General features: G+C 53.1%; 1 protein-coding gene across 5 annotated transcripts in view; it reads right to left on the bottom strand.

The window, feature by feature from the left end:
• The window catches only part of ADGRD1 (adhesion G protein-coupled receptor D1), a 189,375-nt gene that overhangs the window by 114,845 nt on the left and 55,249 nt on the right, over positions 1–19,281 (bottom strand). For all 5 annotated transcript variants that reach the window (XM_024348158.3, XM_024348159.3, XM_054664742.2 and 2 more), the window contains one exon: positions 14,249–14,390. In XM_024348158.3, the coding sequence (XP_024203926.2) occupies positions 14,249–14,390 (142 nt within the window). The remainder of the gene's footprint in view (positions 1–14,248; positions 14,391–19,281) is intronic.

The following is a 19,281-nucleotide window of genomic DNA, read 5'->3' as shown; positions in this document are numbered from 1 at the left end:
CCAGGTAACACAGGAAACTACTTTCATGGCCTCGGGTTAGGCAGGATTCCTCCACCAGGACATAAAAGCACTGAATACAGAAGAGCTTGATAAACCGGACTGCACTGACGTTGAAAACTGCTGTCCATCAGCAGACACCATCGAAGTCAAAAGGGAAGACCCCGTGGAAGAGATATTTGCAATACGTATATCAAACAAATGACTCATACTCAAAATACACAAAAACTCCTTAAAAAATCAGTAAGAAAGAAAAGCAAACAGCACAACAGAAAAATGAGCAGAAGACTTGAGTAGATTTTTTTAAAAGGATATCGATATCCAACAAACATAAAAAGGTCACCAATGTCATTCAAGAAAAGCAAATAAAAAACAGAATGAGACAACATTAGCCACCAGAATGGCTGACCTGGAAAAGACGGGCCACACCCAATGCTGGACACTGGGCTTCTCACGCTCTGCCAAGGGGAGAGTGAACCAGTACCCACTCTGGAGAAGGCACCGGGCACCATCTGTTCATGCTGAACATGCCCCTCGACCCAGTGACGCCATCCTGAGCAGATCCCACAAAGAAGGGCACAGTCAGGTTCACCAGCAGAAATGCGCTCACTAGAACATCCGGCAGCTCTGTTCTGCTGGCGTCTGGAAAGGCATTCCGTGGTGCTGGCCGTGGGCTGCTTCCTGACCTGAGGGGTGATTTCTTGGTTATGTTCGCTTTGTAAAAACTGTCGTACCATACACACATATACGTGCTTTTCTGCAGGCATGTTATACTCCAATAACACGTTTGCTTTTAAAACATGGCTGGCAGGGGGATGCAGGGTGATGAGAAGTTTGGTCTGAGTAACCCTGAACCCCTAGCTCTAATTTTTTTCTCTGTGACTCTACAATTCTACCTGCTCCCCTCAGTAAATAAACACAGATCTGGCTTAAACATCCAAAATAAATTTTAAAATGAGAAAAAAAATGTGTAGACATTTAATGGAGCAATTCTACCTCTGAGAATTCATCCTACAGAGATAACCCAGCAAGAACACAGAAGATTCATTACAGCATTGTGAGAATGCAAACCCGAAGCCAGACGCACACCAGCAGGATGACAAACGTAGACTATTAAGCAGCCGTGAGAATGATGATACAGTCTGAGCTACTGGCACGGAAATATAGACATGGTAAATTTAAAAACTGAAGCTGCGAAACGGCACGGATAGCAGAACCCCATTTATATAAAATCGTGCGTGCACACACACCTAGAGAAGCTCCGAAAGAAGTCACCACAATGTTGACACTGGTCGTCTCTGGGGGATGGGATTTCAAACGATGTTTGGCTATGTGTGTGTGCATGTGTGTGCGTGTGTGTGTGTTAAACAGCCTGCAGAGTAGGAATATCCTGGATCTACAGTGCACCAAGGAATGACCATGGGAAGAAAATGAACCTTGCTTCATTCACAATCAACCGTTTTTCCCTCATTCACAGCAAATCCTAGAGAAATAACAGCTGTGTGCCACAATCCCTACGAGAAAGTACCTGCCTCCAAGAGAAGCCACCCGCCTGCTTTCATCTCCCTCAAATATGGTTCTGAATCTGAGAAGCACAGGAAAGTGACTGTGTTTAATAGTCCGCAACTGGAAACAGCCAAATTATGGTTACAAGGACGAGTCAGCGGTGGCCTATTCATATAATGGAATATGGAATAGTGATGAGTAGCATCCAGCCGTGAATGCTGCAATATCCCCTGGGAGACTCTCACCTGGGAGTCTCCCGGGTATATTGGCAATGCCTAGAGACGTATCTAGTTGTCATACCTGGGGAGGGGCTGCCGGCATCAAGTGGGTAGAGGCCAGGGATGCTGCTCCACACCCTCCCTGCAATGCCCAGGCCAGCCCCACAGCCACAGTGCCCCAACACCAATGCATCTCAACACAGCAGAACCAGTTCCCTTGGGAGATTAAGCCCCAGTAACACAAGTCAACTTCAAAAGGCCAAAGTCTGGATTCCACTCTATGCCTGGGAACATCCTCTGTTCCGGGGTGACACGGACGCTGGAGCTCCACACGGTCAGGAAGCGCTCCGGAGCTCGGCTGCACGCGGTCAGTAAGTGCTCTGGAGCTCACTCCCTTCCAATGCCCTGAGAGATCGGACAGACCATTGCTGACGTCAGTGGCAAAGGATCCCCCCCCACAGACATTAAAATGAGCCCTTTGGGAGAATAAGGGATTCCATCCAGCTCAGAAGGGCAGGAGTAATGAGGCCACCCAGCCCTCTGGAGGGCACCGGGAAAGGCTGGAAGCAGGGTCTGTGCCCTGAGACACAGTCCACTGAGACACAGTCCATGGCCCAGCCATGCCCGCGGCTGCCCCGTTTGTCTGTAGAGTGCAGGCTCCCCAGCAGGGGAGAAGCACAGATGGCACCTCACTGACCATTCCCACTTGCCCTCTGCAGCCTGAGGGCCCAGACACACTGATGGCACTGGCACAATTGACATGAACCGGGCACAGTGACACAGTCACGTGTCCCAGGGCCTCCGTGGGCTTCCGTGGTGCAGCCCTGGGGCATGCAGAGTGCCCAGCCTCACCCCCAGGCTTTACCAGGTGCCCCCTCAGAGCCTCCAGGATGGGCCTGCAACTCTGTCCCTCACACCCTGGGGAGCTTGCACCCCATTCTGTGCCAGCAAAAGAAGGTATCTCAGGCCAGGCACAGTGGCCCACGCCTGTAATCCCAGCACTTTGGGAGACGGAGGTGGATGGATCACTTCAGGCCAGGAGTTCGAGACCAGCCTGAACAACACGGTGAAACCCTGTCACTACTAAAATTACAAAAATTAGCAGGGAGCATGCCTGTAATCCCAGCTACTCAGGAGGCTGAGGCAGGAGAATTGCTTGAACCCAGGAGGTGGAAGTTGCAGTGAGCCGAGATCGTGCCATTGCACTCCAGCCTGGATGACAGAGCAAGACTCTGTATCAAAAAAAAAAAGAAAAGAAAAGAAGGCATCTCAGCCTCAGGCCTCAAGACCTCAGCCCATGTTGGGAGAAAATTCCTGCAGCCTCCATGTCACGGTTCCCTGACAACGATGTGGGGGACAAATGTGTGACTCTCTTCTGAGTTCACCTCCTCCTCACGGCCCGTGACAGAGTGCCGCCAGGGGAAATCTTCCCATCAGACAAATCACTTTAACTTAGAAGAGCAGGCCCCCGCAACATCCTCAGAAATATAAAAGCAACCTTCAAAAGAAAAACCCCAAAACCCTAGAGAACGCTTGGCTAAGACAAGCCTTAATTACCATCCTCTTTCGGTATGATAAAAATTCCTCTCCACCTCTCTTCAAGACAGGATTCCTTATTCAAACACTTTCTTTTTTTAAAAATAACTGCAGTAACCAACCATTAAAACGGGGACTGCATTTTAATCCACCCTTTCTTTTTCTCTGGTTTTCAAACTGGCACCTTTCATACTTCACAGAAGACACAAACATGGCCTTCTACAAAACTTCCAACCACGGCATCAAGCCCCACAGGGCCTGTAATTCACTGGAGCCGGGAGGTGAGAAGTGCCTGCAGAGACGGTTCCCCCAGGCCACCATGCCATCCCTGCCCTCGGGCCACGGCCAGCAGGCCTCAGGACCAGTGAGAAAATGGCCCGGAGAGCCCTGCCTGAGCTTCTCACACAGACACGCCTGCTGCATTGCTCACTTCCCATTGCTCCCTTCTCGTGTCTGGGAGGGCTGAATGGTGCCTCAAGGAAAAGGAGTACAGTCTTGCATCACTTAATGACAAGGACACATTGTGAAAATGCATCATTAGGCGATTTCATCGTGCTGTGAACATCACAGAGGGGACTTACACAAAGCTAGACGATGTAGTCCACCACACACCTGGCTGTATGGAGTAGCCTATTGCTCCTAGGCTACAAACTGTGCCCACTACTGTACTGAATGCTGCCAGCGGCTGTAACACAATGGGAAGGATCTGTGCATTGAAATACATCAAAACATAGATGAGGTACAGGGAAAATCTGGTCTTACAGTCTGATGGGACCACTGTGGTATACGCAATCTATCACTGACCGGAACATGACTGAAATGTTTCCAAGACACACAGGACGCTCGGTTGCGTCTGCTGCGGCACCAGCCACACTGGAAACCCTGGTGGCTTTAGGGACCACTAGAAGCCACGCTCGACCTCCCCTCTGCCAGGAAAGCCAGCACACTGAGGAGCTAGCCATCAGGCACCAGCACCAGGCTCCAGCCCTCCGTGTGGGCCTCTCTGACCCTGACGTCACAGAGAACCCCAGTGACCCGGCCAGCGGGGCTGCCTGCACCTGCTTCCTGCACGACTTCCCCCAGGCCACTCTGCCGGGGGCAGGAAAGCACTGTCCCTCAGGGGTGGCTAATTCTAGGCTTTGCCACTCCCAAAACCATTATTCGGATCATCCAGATGCTAACCCCAGATACATCATTCATCTCTCAGATCCGTTCTGTCTTCATCTGTGGTCGACAGCTCATCAGGTTGAATCCTCAGAAATGACTTAAATCCACACACCAGGGTCAGGAGCAGAAGGCGGCTAGCTGGGGACCATTCTGAGTTGTCTATTTGCAGAGACTGGTCATTTTCTCCCTGCTGTTTGTCACTTCACTGCCCCTCAACACTGCCCGAGGGTCAACATAAGGGGAAGAAGAAGGTCCATCTGCAGGTAAATAGAAACTTTCTGGGTTTCCAGAACAGAGGCTGGACCGCCCACTGCAGGAATATGCAGGTTCACAGGGTCATTTGCTGCAACAAGTTATTTATACAAAATATGGGTAACAACTTAAATGCCCATGAGTAGGAGACGAGCTGAATAAGCTGGCGATGGTTGAGTAAACCCACACAGTGGGGCTGTGCGCAGCTGAGAAGCTGGAAGGCCTCTGCAGATGGGTTTGGAGTGACTTCCAGGATCAACTGAGTACCAAAGAGTTTCTATGGTGTACCACCCTTCACAGGAGACAGAAGGGGCTATTTAAAAAGTACATGTATCTGTTCATTTGGCACAAAAGAGATACAAAAAACACACACACACGAATGGGACCAGCTTACCTGGGGAAGTGGGTGGGAACAGGGTGCAGGGAATGGAGGATGGAGACAGAGCGGGGGTGCGCCGTGGCTCGGAGGAAGCCTTCAGAACCACAGGATGGTTCACATACCCCTCAAATACATCAACACTGAAAATCAACCAACCTGTGGGGGACCCAGAAGAGAGTACCAATGACAGCAGATGAACTTGACTGTGTTCTAAGTGACGCTACAGGAAGGGAGGCAGAAGAAAGAAGGCAGCTATGGAACACAGAGAAATGGTATCTTAACTACATGGTGTAAGGCTAAAAGCAGAGAGGATGGGAACAAACACTGTCCCCTCATCAGGACATACGTTTCCCACAAGGGTGTGGGTTAGCAATTCTGAACCTGTGTGTGCAGCACATTTATACAAATAAAATTATTGAGAATAATGAGAGACAGGTTTCCTACTTTGGGAGAAAGAAGAACATACAAGGAAAGGCTAAATGAATCCCACAGTCTTAGACCAGAAACAGGTATCAGAATGCAATCCTAGTTTGCAACACAGACACACATACAGACACACAGAAAAATGCAGGAAGATGCAGGTGCATGCGTGTGCTTCTGAGAACACACACACACAGATTTCCCGGCTCTGTCCACCGAGAGAGGACTGAGAACAGTGACGCTCCAGCAGAAATGAGCACGCCTGTCCCTAATCCTGCTTTCTAAATGCCATTCTCCAACCAAAGGCACCAGGGCTCCTTAGGGAAAGAGCCGATTCCATGAGCCCAGCATATCTTTAATGCCTGAATGTAAGGAGGGACTCAGAAAATGAGGGAGGCATCAAAGGAGGCAGAAACCAACTGGACAGAGCTCCCGACAGTCACGGCTGCAACAACGGGAGCAACAGAATCCGTAATGATAGAGCCGGACAGCGCCCTGTGGGATGAAATAGTACCCCTGAGTCATAGCAACACCAGCAACTGAATAAATAAATCACGGTTTGTACTTATCATAGAATTCCAATTAATAAATGCAGAAGGAATGGTGGAAATAGAAAGTCATCATTAGGCAAACATTACAGTCAAAATTTTTGCAGGCAAGAGCAATCAAAATGTAGAAATTCATGAAGGAAGATGAGCTGAAGGAAGGTTGTGTAGTTTCACGGTATCTCCCAACCACCAAGATATTTATTCTAGGCAAAGGGGAAAACCATCCCTTTACAGTGGGTTCATCTGGCAGACACCACCTCACTCATGCCATCCACGTGAGCATTACCGGCAACAATGAACATTCACATCCCATATTTGCTATGCTGGAGCCGAATTGCTCCCCACTAAAGTCACCTGTTGAAGCCCTAACCCCCAGTACCTCAGAATGTGACAGTGTTTGGAGTCAGGGTCTTTGAAGGGGTGATTACGATAAAATGAGGTCATTAGAGTAGGCCCTGATCCAATGTGACCAGTGTCCTTATAAGAAGAGATCAGGGCCAAGCGTGGTGGCTCGTACCTGTAATCCCAGCACTTTGGGAGGCTGAGGCAGAATCGCCTGAGCCCAGGAGTTCAAGACCAGCCTAAGCAACATAGTGAGATCTCATCTCTACAAATAACTGAAAAATGAGCAGGGCATTGTGATGCATGTCTGAGGTCCCAGATTCTCAGGAGGCTGACGCAGGAGGATGGTTTGAGCCCGGCGATCAGGGCTGCAGTGAGCCGTGACCGCACCTCTACACTCCAGCCTGGGCAAGAGAGAGAGAGACTCTGTCTCAAAAAAAGAAAAAATGGAAGATCAGGACACAGACACGCACGAGGGATGACCATGTGAGGACATAGGGAGAAGACACTGTCTGCAAGCCGAGGAGAGAGGCCTTGGGAGAAACCAAACCTACCGACACCTTGATCTTGGATTTCCAACCCCTAGAACGACGAGAAAATAAATGTCTCTTGCTTGGTAGCCCACAGGCCGACTCACACAGCCTGATGCTGCGATAAGAAAGGACCATTTCACTTCCCTGGCGTTCTTGTCAAAGACGCACAGCATCGGCCTAATCAGGAGGAAGCATCGGACAGTGCCCAGGGATGCTCCACAAAGCACCGGCCGGCCGCCGCGAAGTGTCAAAGTCATGGGAGACAAAGGGAAGCTAAGAACCCTTACAGACTGCAGTTGCCTAGGAGACGTGACAACTAAACGCTCTGTGCCAGCCGAGATGAGACCCCGGGACTGAAAAAAAGCTGCAAGCGAGGAAACTGACACCATTCAAAAAACGTCTGTCGTTAATATCAGTGTCAATTTACTGGTTTCAATCATTGTACTTAAAAATACCACCATCAGGGAAGACAGATGAATGATCTGTATGTCTGTAGACATACAGGGGCATTCTGTACTATTCTTGACATTTTTTTCTGTAACTTTAAAATCATTTCAGAATAAAAAGCTTAAAACATTGAGGTTGTAAACTGTTGACCTCCTGGCTGAATGCAACCCACACATAGGGTTTCTTTGACAACACTGGAAACAAATTTGAATTAGCTGCCAACAAGACACATCCAGGGATATAATTTAAAGCCCAAATTCTGGGCTGCTCTTCGAAAGTCACAAGCTGTGGTGACGGTGACACCCCAAGGAGGCCAAAACCCAGCCCGAAGGCACCCTGTGTCCAGGGCTGCTCCTCACACTGGCCATCCCGGGCCTGGCCCCTGAGAGCCACACCTAGAGGAGGGCCTAGTTTGAGGAGGTGCCCAGTCCTGAGGACACAGGTCCCCCGCACTGCACAAGGACAGAGCCTGAGGGCTTCTTCACCGTCCAGGGGCCTCGGATAAATGTCCAGGGTTCAGCCTTACCCAGGGCTTCATGTGAGGGCATCCACAGCTTGGGCAACTGCCTCGTTCAGACCTGGCCCATGTCCAGGTGGGCATGGCCAACATTTCAGAGCACTCAGCTTACAGACCTCCTTTTGCCAACAGTGCCTCCGTTTCCCTCCTCAGATCACCAGTGCCCCACTGCGTGTGAGCCTGGGGAACCAAACCTCTTCCCTGACCTCAGCCCTGGGGTGCTATTAGGCATGCATGAGGGGCAGAGCCCTGCCCTGGCCGGAGCTTGGGGTCCTGGCCTGGAACATCTCCCCGGAGCACCCTCTGCCCTGGCCGGAGCTCAGGGTCCTGCCCCTGGAACATCTCCCTCGAGCACCCCCTGCCCTGGATGGAGCTCGGGGTCCTGCCCCTGGAATATCTCCCTCGAGCACCCCCTGCCCTGGATGGAGCTCGGCGTCCTGCCCCTGGAATATCTCCCTCGAGCACCCCCTGCCCTGGATGGAGCTCGGGGTCCTGCCCCTGGAATATCTCCCTCGAGCACCCCCTGCCCTGGATGGAGCTCGGGGTCCTGCCCCTGGAATATCTCCCTCGAGCACCCCCTGCCCTGGATGGAGCTCGGGGTCCTGCCCCTGGAATATCTCCCTCGAGCACCCCCTGCCCTGGATGGAGCTCGGCGTCCTGCCCCTGGAATATCTCCCTCGAGCACCCCCTGCCCTGGATGGAGCTCGGGGTCCTGCCCCTGGAATATCTCCCTCGAGCACCCCCTGCCCTGGATGGAGCTCGGGGTCCTGCCCCTGGAATATCTCCCTCGAGCACCCCCTGCCCTGGATGGAGCTCGGGGTCCTGCCCCTGGAATATCTCCCTCGAGCACCCCCTGCCCTGGATGGAGCTCGGGGTCCTGCCCCTGGAATATCTCCCTCGAGCACCCCCTGCCCTGGATGGAGCTCGGGGTCCTGCCCCTGGAATATCTCCCTCGAGCACCCCCTGCCCTGGATGGAGCTCGGGGTCCTTCCCTGGAGCATCTCCCTGGAACACCCTCATTACACTCAGTCCCTTCCAGAATTTGTGGTAGCCTGAGCGATGGCCTGGCTTTGGGACTGACTGACATTCAGGTGGAGCTGAGGCCGTCTGATGAGAAAATTTTTGACAACAGCCATCAAACTGGCAGCACTGGGCTCTTTGCAATACATATTTCTGGTGCTTATTCTAATTCTGAAATTTCCCAAGACTCTGCTTCGCTCATTCCTTGCTCCCTTCTAAGGAAAAAGCTTTCATCTTCATTGACCTGGGAAACTGACATTTCAATGTTGAATTAAAACTTCAGATTTTGGTTGAACGCAGTGAGCAATTTTGACTGAAGAGAACACTGCAGATTCTGATCGATCGTCGTGTCGAAAACCCCTGGCGTCCCAGGGTGGTGTGTGGGTAGCATCCCTGTCCAGAGCCTCAGTGGAACTGCTGGAAAGGCCTCCTGCGTAGCCCTGGGTGAGGCACCCTGGAGACCCGCTCTGCCCAACAGCATAGCCTGAGCTGCAGAAGGTCTCAGCCCACTGGGTGCCCCTAGAGCCGGGGGGGACAGTGGCCAGAGGTCAGGGTGACCAAGGAGGAGCAGCAGGAGCCGGTCCACCAGAGGCCACTGCTGAGTCGGCCCAAGGTCAGGGTCTGAATCTGGATTATTTGATAGTTTGGGGAGCAAACAATGTTAAAAAGCAAAATCCTGCAGAGGCGTCTGTGCAGGGCTCTGAAGTGTGCACACCCGGGCACAGGCTGGGCCACCACGGCTGTTCTGAACCAGAGACCTATGAGTCTGTGCCCCGGCCTTGCTGAGACGCTGCCTGTCATGTCCCCAGGCCCCAACTGGGCTCCTGCCCCCACCTGCAGGACCTCACAGAACCAGAATAACCCGGAAGCCAAAAGCAAAGTCCCTCTCAAACACCTCAGTCTGTCCTGAAAGAAAATGACTGAGCGTACTGAGAAAGAGTGGTGGAAATGAAACGTCTGTGCTTTGAGAAAGAAGCTCCACGAGAATGTCAACACCTCTAATTAACAGAAATGATCCAGGGGTGCCACTAAACAGTGTTAAGCAAAATACATTTATTTGCCCTTTGTGTGTAAAAGGCAAAACCCTCCATATCAGGGAGGTGGGCTCTTTTCTATTTTATTTTGCACCGGTCATAACTGACTCAAGCTGGTTTCCTAAGGAAATAGAAGAGCGGGATTTTTTAACATACGGGTCCTCGTGGCCTGAAGTCAGTGAATGATGGGGCAGCACGAGGGAAGCGCTGAGTGAGGCGGCCGACCCGAGGTGGAGCTTCCCTCCTGTCTCACTGGTGGACCCTCTCGGTGGGAAACCGCGGGGATGAACCGATCTCTAAGACTAAGGTTCACCAGGCACCACAGGGGGTGTCCTCCACAGCAGGGCAAGGCGGGATTTAACCAAAACCCGAGCCGATGCCCCTCATCCCGGGGTGAAGGGTCAGACATGCAGACACCTGGGAGAATGCGGGCCTCAGCCCTGCAATCTAACCACGTGGCTGTGATTCGGTTTACTGCCACCCTGCCTTCCTGGGAGCTGGAGGAGTGGGAGAGGAGGGGGCTGCCTAGGCGGGAGAGCGGATAGGCGTGAGGCCCCTGGGTGAGGCACCCTAGAGACCCGCTCTGTGCCGGAGAGGGAGAAGCCACACCAGACAAAACAAATCACTTTCCACTTTCCAAATTCCAGAGCTCCTACCTGCCGGCCCTGCAAGGATGGGATGTGGGTATGTGTGTCGGTGTGTGTGGTGTACTGAGGCTGGGTATGTGCACATATGTGCCTATATGGGTGCTGGATGCAGGTACGTGCACTGGGTGTGTACTGAGTGTGTGTCTGTGCTGGGTGTGTGTGCACTGGTTGTGTGTGTCTGTGCTGGCTGTGTGTATACTAAGTGTGTGTGCCTGTGCTGGGTGTGTGTGCACTGGGTGTGTGTGGACTGGGTGTGTGCGCACTGGGTGTGTCTGTGTTGGGTGTGTGTGTACTGAGTGTGTGAGCACTGGGTATGTGTGCACTGGGTGTGTCTGTGCTGGGTATGTGTACTGGGGGTGTGAGCACTGGGTGTGTGTGCACTGGGTGTTTGTGTCTGTGTTGGGTGTATCTGTTGGGTGTGTCTGTGCTGGGTGTGTGTGCACTAGGTGTTTGTGTGCTGGGTGTGTCTGTGCTGGGAGTGTGTGGACTGAGTGTGTGTGGACTGAGTGTGTGGAGTGAGTGTGTGTGCACTGGGTGTGTGTGTCTGTGCTGGGTGGGTATAAATGGGGTGTGTGTGGACTGGGTGTGTGTGTGTCTGTGCTGGGTGTATGTGGACTGGGTGTGTGTGGACTGGGTATGGACTGGGTGTGGACTGGGTGTGTGTGGACTGAGTGTGTGGACTGAGTGTATGTGGACTGGGTGTGTGTGGACTGTGTGCACTGGGTGTGTGTGGACTGGGTGTGTGTGGACTGAGTGTATGTGGACTGGGTGTGTGTGGACTGTGTGCATGTGCATGTGTGTGTATGCGTGTGCATGTGTGCTGTGTAACCTCACTGGCTGTGTGGCTCTCCTGCAGCCATGGCACTCAAGCTGTGCTCTCATCTCCTGCCTCCCCTCTCTGCCCGTGCCCTCCCCTCTCCACTTGCCCCCGCCTCACCTTCTGGGATGATCCCTGACTCCTGCTCTTCAAAGTCCCTCAGGCCCTGTGGTCGGCTGTGTTTCACAGTGCCCACCTCACTCACAAGGACAACTTCAACCTCAGAGCACACAGAGGTTCCAGAGTCCTTCAGAACAAGCCTCCTGCCTTTACAGACTTTTTTTTTTTTTTTTTTTTGAGGCAGAGTCTCACTCTATCGCCCAGGCTGGAACGCACTGGCCCGATCTCTGCTCACTGCAACCTCTGCCTCCCGGGTTCAAGTGATTCTCCTGCCTCAGTCTCCCAAGTAGCTGGGATTACAGGCTCGGGCCACCTGCCCGGATGATTTTTGTATTTTTAGTAGAGACGGGAATTCACCATGTTGGTCACGCTGGTCTCAAACTCCTGACCTCAGGTGATCCGCCCACCTTGGCCTCCCGAAGTGCTGGGATTACAGGCTGAGCCACTGCGCCCAGCTACAGACTCTTGACTACAGGCTTGACACGCCTCAGGGCAGCACTGCCCTACCCTCAAGCCCAGAAGCTCCAAGTGTCTCTGCTGCATGTCACAGTCACATTTCCAAACATCGGCTGAGCCCGTGGAGCGCACCCTCACTGACGTCACGGCAGAGGGGACAGCCTGTGCAGGGGACCAGGATTCTCTCCACACAAAGAGAAGACACAAATGTCAACTGCACAACTGCAAGACAGGGCACTGACTCCAGCACAGCACTCACTCAGCAAGCGTCTCCTGAGCCTCCACGCAGTGCCAAGGCCACTGCGGGCAGGGGGGAAAGGGCAGTGGGCTCCATGCTGGATCTGGCAGCCTCTGAGAAGCTGCAGGCCATTTAAGGGATTACTGATTAGCATAAATGATTATAGCATACAGAGCTGAAACTCCGTGCTAATACAGCACAAAGACCGCGTGGAGGGAGGTTCCCTTCTGTGCAGGCCGCAGAGGGCTTGGAGGAGAGAAGGCTCCTCCTGAGATGGGTGAACTCAGACAGCAGATGTGTGAGAGAGGCCGACCAGGCACAGGGAACGACACCCGCAATGACAGCAGCTGTCTGCTGGGCTTGGAAGGAGAGCCAGAGGTGCAGATGGAAAGCCGGACGGGAAGGGGCTGCTACAGATCTGCTGACAGGCCCAGAGTGTCAGTTCTCCTGCAGGGAACCTTGAGTCCCGGAAGGTCTTTGAATAGGTAAGTAGCACCACCTGATCTGTGTGTTTGACAATAAATCTGTAAACTGTGGGGAGAATGGAGCAGACAGAACACGAGGAGGCTGCTGGTCCAGGTGAGAAGTGACTGGGAAGGAGAGGGACACCGGGAGGGGCAGAGGAAGCAAGGCAGGGGACACACTGAAAACAGGCTCACGGCTGGTCACATGCAGAGAGGAAGAGCAAGGAGGCTGAGGTGACCAGTCTCATCTCCAATCCCCTCTCCATCTCCATTCCCATCTCCATCTCCAACTCCATCTCCATCTCCAACTCCAGTCCCCTCTCCATCTCCAACTCCAGTCCCCTCTCCATCTCCATCTCCATTCCCATCTCCATCTCCAACTCCAGTCCCCTCTCCATCTCCAACTCCAGTCCCCTCTCCATCTCCATCTCCATTCCCATCTCCATCTCCAACTCCAGTCCCCTCTCCATCTCCATTTCCATCTCTATCTCCATCATCTCCAGTCCCCTCTCCATCTCCATCTCCATTCCCATCTCCATCTCAATCTCCAATTCCAGTCCCCTCTGCATCTCCATTCCCATCTCCATCTGCACCTCCATCTCCAGTCCCCTCTCCATCTCCATCTTCCACTCCAGTCCCATCTCCGTCTCCAGTACCATCTCTTGACTGCCCCAGCTCACCCAGCAGCACAAGTGTGTGGGTCCTTCCCAGGTGGGGCAGAAACACAGTCACCCTGGAAAGAACAGAAGCACCCACCCAGGTATGCGCACAGAGTTGGCCTTGGCCATAGAGCAGAGCGAAACAGAATGAAATAGAAAATCCTGCCAGGAAATGCCTTTAGTGTTAATTCTGACCAATAACACAGTGAGTTCTTGAATAAACACTTTGAAAAATCTCACTCTTTGAGTGTCACATCAAACACCATACCTCCTGACATGAACCTGGCGTGGGGAACAGCGCACGCGTTTTTTAAAGAACGGCAGCATTATACTCTGGTTTCTCCTCAGATTGTATATATCTTTTGCCTTTTACTAAAGAACGGCAGCGCATCGGTATCCCCAATGTCTCTGTCAGTCCTAGTCACTGACAAAAACAAACGACATGTGCAGAGGAGAGCGGTTACGAAGCATCAGGACCAACAGCTTATCACGCAATGCCTGAAGCGTAAAAATGGTTTTTCCTGAGCTCTGAAGCACGTTTCTCTCTAACAGAACACAGTGCTGCATCTTGCTGATGGCTAATAACACACATGGTAACTGCGATGGCCAAGGTACCCCCCTCCTCCAGTAAGGACACTTGTTATAAATGAGGAAGATCCGTGATCACTCCACACACGTCTAGGAGAGCCACCTCGACGCCTCTTCCCCAACATCGACACCGCGCAGCCAGCCCAGGCACTATGCGAGGGGCCTCCCACTGCAGCTCAGAAACAAAGGCCCAGGAGAAGGAGCTCCAGGGAGAGGAAGATTCCAGTTCGGGCCGGCACCAAGGCTGTTGGAGATTCTTTATGCAAGCACACAGACAACCCAACATTCCTCAGTGTGAAACCAGATCAAAGGCGGCAACAAGGGTGAAGGCACCGCCACTCACCAATCTGTGCTTGAGGTGGACCGTAATGAGCGGAGAGCCCGACAGGTTCTGAGACAGGGTGGGTGGTGGGGACACCTCCAGGGAAATCAGGTGGCTGGTGGCGAACAGCAGGCAGTCCTGGTGATGCATGGCCTCCGCGATCCTTGGGAAGAGACGGAAATCATTACAAAATGGGAAACGCGGGGGAGCAGCACACAGCTAAAACCTAGGCTGGGAGCCAGCGTTCCACCCGAAACTATTGAGACGGAAATCTTCTTTGGATGAAGCTTTGATTTCTTTCATTCAGCTCCAGCTGCTCTCCTTCAAGATGTGAAGCTGGTACCTGCAGGCGAGTTCAACTATTCTGTGTTTTAACTCTGTCCCCTGAATTCTTATCTTCAATACCTGCTCTCGTTAAGGTCTGATGCCAGGACCAAGAGGTGAGACAGAGCCCTTGACCTCAAAGAGTTTATAAGAAAAGTAAGATGGTCCAGGAAGCATGGATGAGCAGAAATGCTCAAAATAACAGGGCATGAATCTCACCAGTTCCACTTAATCAGCTGTGTGACCTTGGGCAGGTAACTCGCCCTGTCTGAATGTCAGTTTCCCTGATTATAGGATGGTGCAGTGGCCATCTGCTGTTTTACCCACCCAGTATTCATTCACCGTTTTCCTGATCAAAGCACCTGCATTCCCCTCTAGGTGGCCATCCCCTTCCCCGTTGACAGCCCACACAGCCTGGAGTTGACTCTATCTTGGCTCAGGAGGAAGCCCTGGTATCTGGGTCTGGATCAGTCAGTGCACTGCAGCCCTCAGGCCATGGGGACCATTTAGGAATGACACCCAATCCAGTCAAATCCGAGGAGATGCCACAAGGCGAGGTGGGGGGAGAATGCGGGCTCAAAGACCCTCATTCTCCCTGCCAGACTTCTCCTCATGCCCTGAGGCACAAGGCCCTGGGAGCTGCTTGCATTCATGAGGAGGGAGACTGACTGAGAAGGGAATTGCTGAGAGATGGAGCCCAGCGATATCAACGGGATGCTGGATCGAGCTGCTCCTGAAGCGAGCTCTCTGCGGAGCTCTCAGCTTACGTGATCCAATAAATTCCCCCTTGGCCTAAAACTGTTTAAGATGGGTTTTCCGCCCCTTGCAGCCCAATCTAAAGAAGCCTAACTGATATCTACAGTGGCTGTCTCGTGGGGTTATGAGCTTGAAAAGATATTCAGGGCCAGGAGGAGTGTGAGGGAAGCCAGGTACCTGAAGGGCAAGATTGAAGAAGGTGCTCACACTGGGCACGACCCCAAGGATGACCAGCTCCTTTAATTTTGTGCCCTCAGCCCATTTGCCTGATTTGATCCCAGCCCTGCCTGGCACACAGCAGGTCACCAAGTATCTGTTCCATGAATTTGAATTTGGGGTGACTACACAAAGATGCCTGAGACGTGCTGTCACCGGGCCCCCCCGCGGTCACCCAGCCGTCTGCTTCTGTGTGGGCCTCACCCGGTCCTGTGCGCCTCCCCCTTCCACCATCCAAAGCGCTGACTGACTGAGGAACCTGCAGGTCCCTGTTTCGACACCCACTGAACCACCTTTGGGACATTCCACAAGGCCCTGGGAGCTGGGGGCACCATATTTTTCCTCCCTCAACTTGTTTTTCCTTCTAACTAGATTCAAACACCATGTTCAGTGACCCTGCCTGGGATGGGCGGTGGGGCTCATGGAGCAGGAGCACGTCCCACCTCACCCCCGGCCTCTGCACTGTCTCCTTACACACATCCCTGAGAAAGAGCAGGCCTCCAAGAAGCACGCAGAATTATTCCTGGAATTGTAAATACAAAGTGTTTACAAAGATGGCGCCATAGAGAATGAACACCCTGTCTGTTCCCGCAGAAGCGACTTCCTGCAGATCATCACCAGTTCACAGGGTCTGGAGCAAACCAGGGTCATCGATTCTCAGGCCTGTGAGTAACAACAGACGCGACTGCTCGATCCAGCAATTCCTCTATGTGACCATGTTATTGATCCGAGCCCAAAGTCCAGATGACACACATGGAGTAAAACGCAAACTTAAAAAAAAAAAAAAAAATGAAAAGAAAGCATCACCCTAGGTCCACATGTCTCAACCATTTTTTTCATTATAGCCCCTCTGAAGAGGCTTTTTAGACATTTTTTTCTAATAAACTTGCCCAGAAAGTTTTAGTCCCACAGAGATACAAGCTGTACGTACAGAACGTACATAAACATTCCACTCTGCAGAGCCGCAGACCCGGGTAGTATCTCAGATGTTTCCCCGGAAGAACAACATTCACCGTCTGAGAACATTCACCACTGGGCATGCGTGGGCTCAGTCCCCACTGCAGAAAGTGAGGGTGGGCTCGAGGCCGCAGAAAGTTGGGGGGGACCAAGGCAGAGCCCCGCGGCGCCCAGCCTGACTCACTCAGCAGAACCTTGTCCCCGCCCCGCACGTGACTCCAAGGCCCTAAGACGTGTTGTGTGTTCGCTTCAGCCAGGAGCCTGGTTCTCGCTCTCTGTGCCCAGTGCCCCGATGCTCGTGGCCTTTTCTGCAGAGCTCCATGAACTCAACACGTGTGCAATTCCACCAAACGCGTTGGAAAAACCACGTTTCTAGCAACACTTAGGGCTGTGCCATTAGCCAGAACAGAAAGTCGCAGCTGTGAGCTTCAGGCCCTAAACACGCAGCATGATTTGCCCCTTGACTTTCCCTCCGTGGACATTTCCTGATGGTGCAACCGGTGGTCATCATCTCCCTCCCAGAACAGAAATTCCCCTGGGGCCCGGATGCTTTCCCGTTTGGTTCGCTGCTCTCCCCAGCTCCCGGAACCACGCCTGACACAGTGGGTGCTCAGCACACACGTGAGTGAGTGAGTGGATGAATCTACTCACAGGCAAGTGGCGATGACTTAGATCCATTTCTTAGGAAAAACATAAGGAAAACATTAAGTGGGAACCTTCTATGAACACAAATGATATGAGAGCAAATCTGGAGTGGTTTCCTGGATTCCGCTCGGGGAACACGTGGCCTCCACCAGGCCCAGTTTGGTAATCAGTGCGACGCCAGATGTCGGCCAAGTCAAGATGAGAATGGGGCCAGACGCCTCCTTAGGAGCATTTTCCTCCGGTAAAGGTGGGGACAGAGGCGAGGTGGGGAAGGGTAGGGCAGGGGTGAGGTGGGGCAGGGTGGGAAAGGGGTGAGGTGGGGCAGGGTGGGGCAGGGGTGAGGTGGGGCAGGGTGGGGAAGGGGTGAGGTGGGGCAGGGTGGGGCAGGGGTGAGGTGGGGCAGGGAGGGGCAGGGGTGAGGTGGGGCAGGGTGGGGCAGGGGTGAGGTGGGGCAGGGTGGGGCAGGGGTGAGGTGGGGCAGGGTGGGGCAGGGGTGAGGTGGGGCAGGGTGGGGCAGGGGTGAGGTGGGGCAGGGTGGGGCAGGGGTGAGGTGGGGCAGGGTGGGGCAGGGGTGAGGTGGGGCAGGGTGGGGAAGGGGTGAGGTGGGGCAGGGTGGGGAAGGGGTGAGGTGGGGCAGGGTGGGGAAGGGGTGAGGTGGGGAAGGGTGGGGAAGGGGTGAGGTGGGGAAGGGTGGGGCAGGGGTGAGGTGGGGCAGGGTGGGGCAGAGGCTGTGCTGGCTTTTCCTCTGCCCCTTATACCCTGTCTCCACCCACCCCGTCCTGTGCCCATCAGCCAGGCTCTGGGCTCTCTGCCTTCATGTGCTCAGCAAAAGGGAAGCCCCAGAAGGTCAGAGGGCGTCGGAGCAGATAGTGGGGCCAGGATTCTCTTCCCTCAGCCTACCAGGGCACAGTCGCTGCCCCAGGGGCCCCTCCATCTCTGCCCGGGCATGGTGCGCTCCCCTGCCTGGCTGGCCCTGGGGAAAGCAGCATGCCCCCATTCTTGTTCCTGGCCCGTGACTGTGCTGTCCCCCAGAGCTCTCCACTCCTGATTGCACCTTTGCAAATCCTCCTTCCTTCAATGTGCCCCAAGTTACTACCTGGCCCCACGGAGCCCCACCGATAGTCAGGCTCTGCGTCCTTCACCCCATGCAGCACATCTGAGCCAAAGCCACGCTGCTGCTCCGCCTTCCGTTACACAAAGAGGGGACTTAAAGTTACATGAGGCTTCAGAGGAGTGCTGAAATCTACGAGGAGACACAGAGACTTCCCAGCATGTGCAGGAGACCGGCTCAGGAACTCAATCCAAAGAAGTCAGACCAAGTGGAGTAAGAAAAAGGGCTGTTATTAGGTTATTTGGAGAATTATCAAGTCCCCACAGTTACCATGCCGCATTGGGGAGTGAACAAACATCGCAAATGAAAATATTCCCTGGTAAAGGAACTCCTTGATAACTGGCTCCTGCTGACACATGCCTGTGTGCTCAAGGAATCCCCTCACCCATCCGTCACACGCTGCTTGTCACCCTCCCTCAGCGCGAGAATTCAACGCCACCCTGGGAACACAGTGTGAAGGAAACTCCAAATCTTGCCAACAAGGCGGCACATGGCGGCATCTCTGAGTGTGATCTTGGGTGATGGTGAATTCTTGAAGGAGACTGAGCCCCTGACTGACGCAAACAGCAGAAGGAGACAGCATCGAGGGTAACAGGCGACTTCCTCAGCGCCGATGCTGCCCAGGTGACGTTGTTCTCTGTTTCGAGCAGTACTGCAGCCAGGGCCTTTCAGAAAGGACAGCAACAGCCACCATTCCTGCCCATGCCAGGAACCCCCGCAGCTTTGCACTGTTAAATAGTGAAACCCGCAGGAAATCTGCCAGAAAACAGTACAACGCATAGGCTTCACCTACACTCTCAGCTCTTATCATTTGCCATGTTCACTTTATCTGGCAATAGTCACGCTCACACTTGACACACACATACCACACACATACCACACACATACATGCAGGTATACACACATACCTCACATGTACACACACACATGCACATGTACGCACATACAACACACAAATGCACACACGCACATTTGCATGCCCACAGCACACACAAAACACACATGCACATATGTGCACACATAACGCACATACACCACACAAGCA

This window comes from Pan troglodytes, chromosome 10, assembly GCF_028858775.2.
Source record: "Pan troglodytes isolate AG18354 chromosome 10, NHGRI_mPanTro3-v2.0_pri, whole genome shotgun sequence".
In the NCBI taxonomy this organism is placed as follows: Eukaryota; Metazoa; Chordata; class Mammalia; order Primates; family Hominidae; genus Pan; species Pan troglodytes.
Note: the sequence above shows the minus strand (reverse complement) of the source record. Positions and strands in the feature narration are given on the sequence as shown.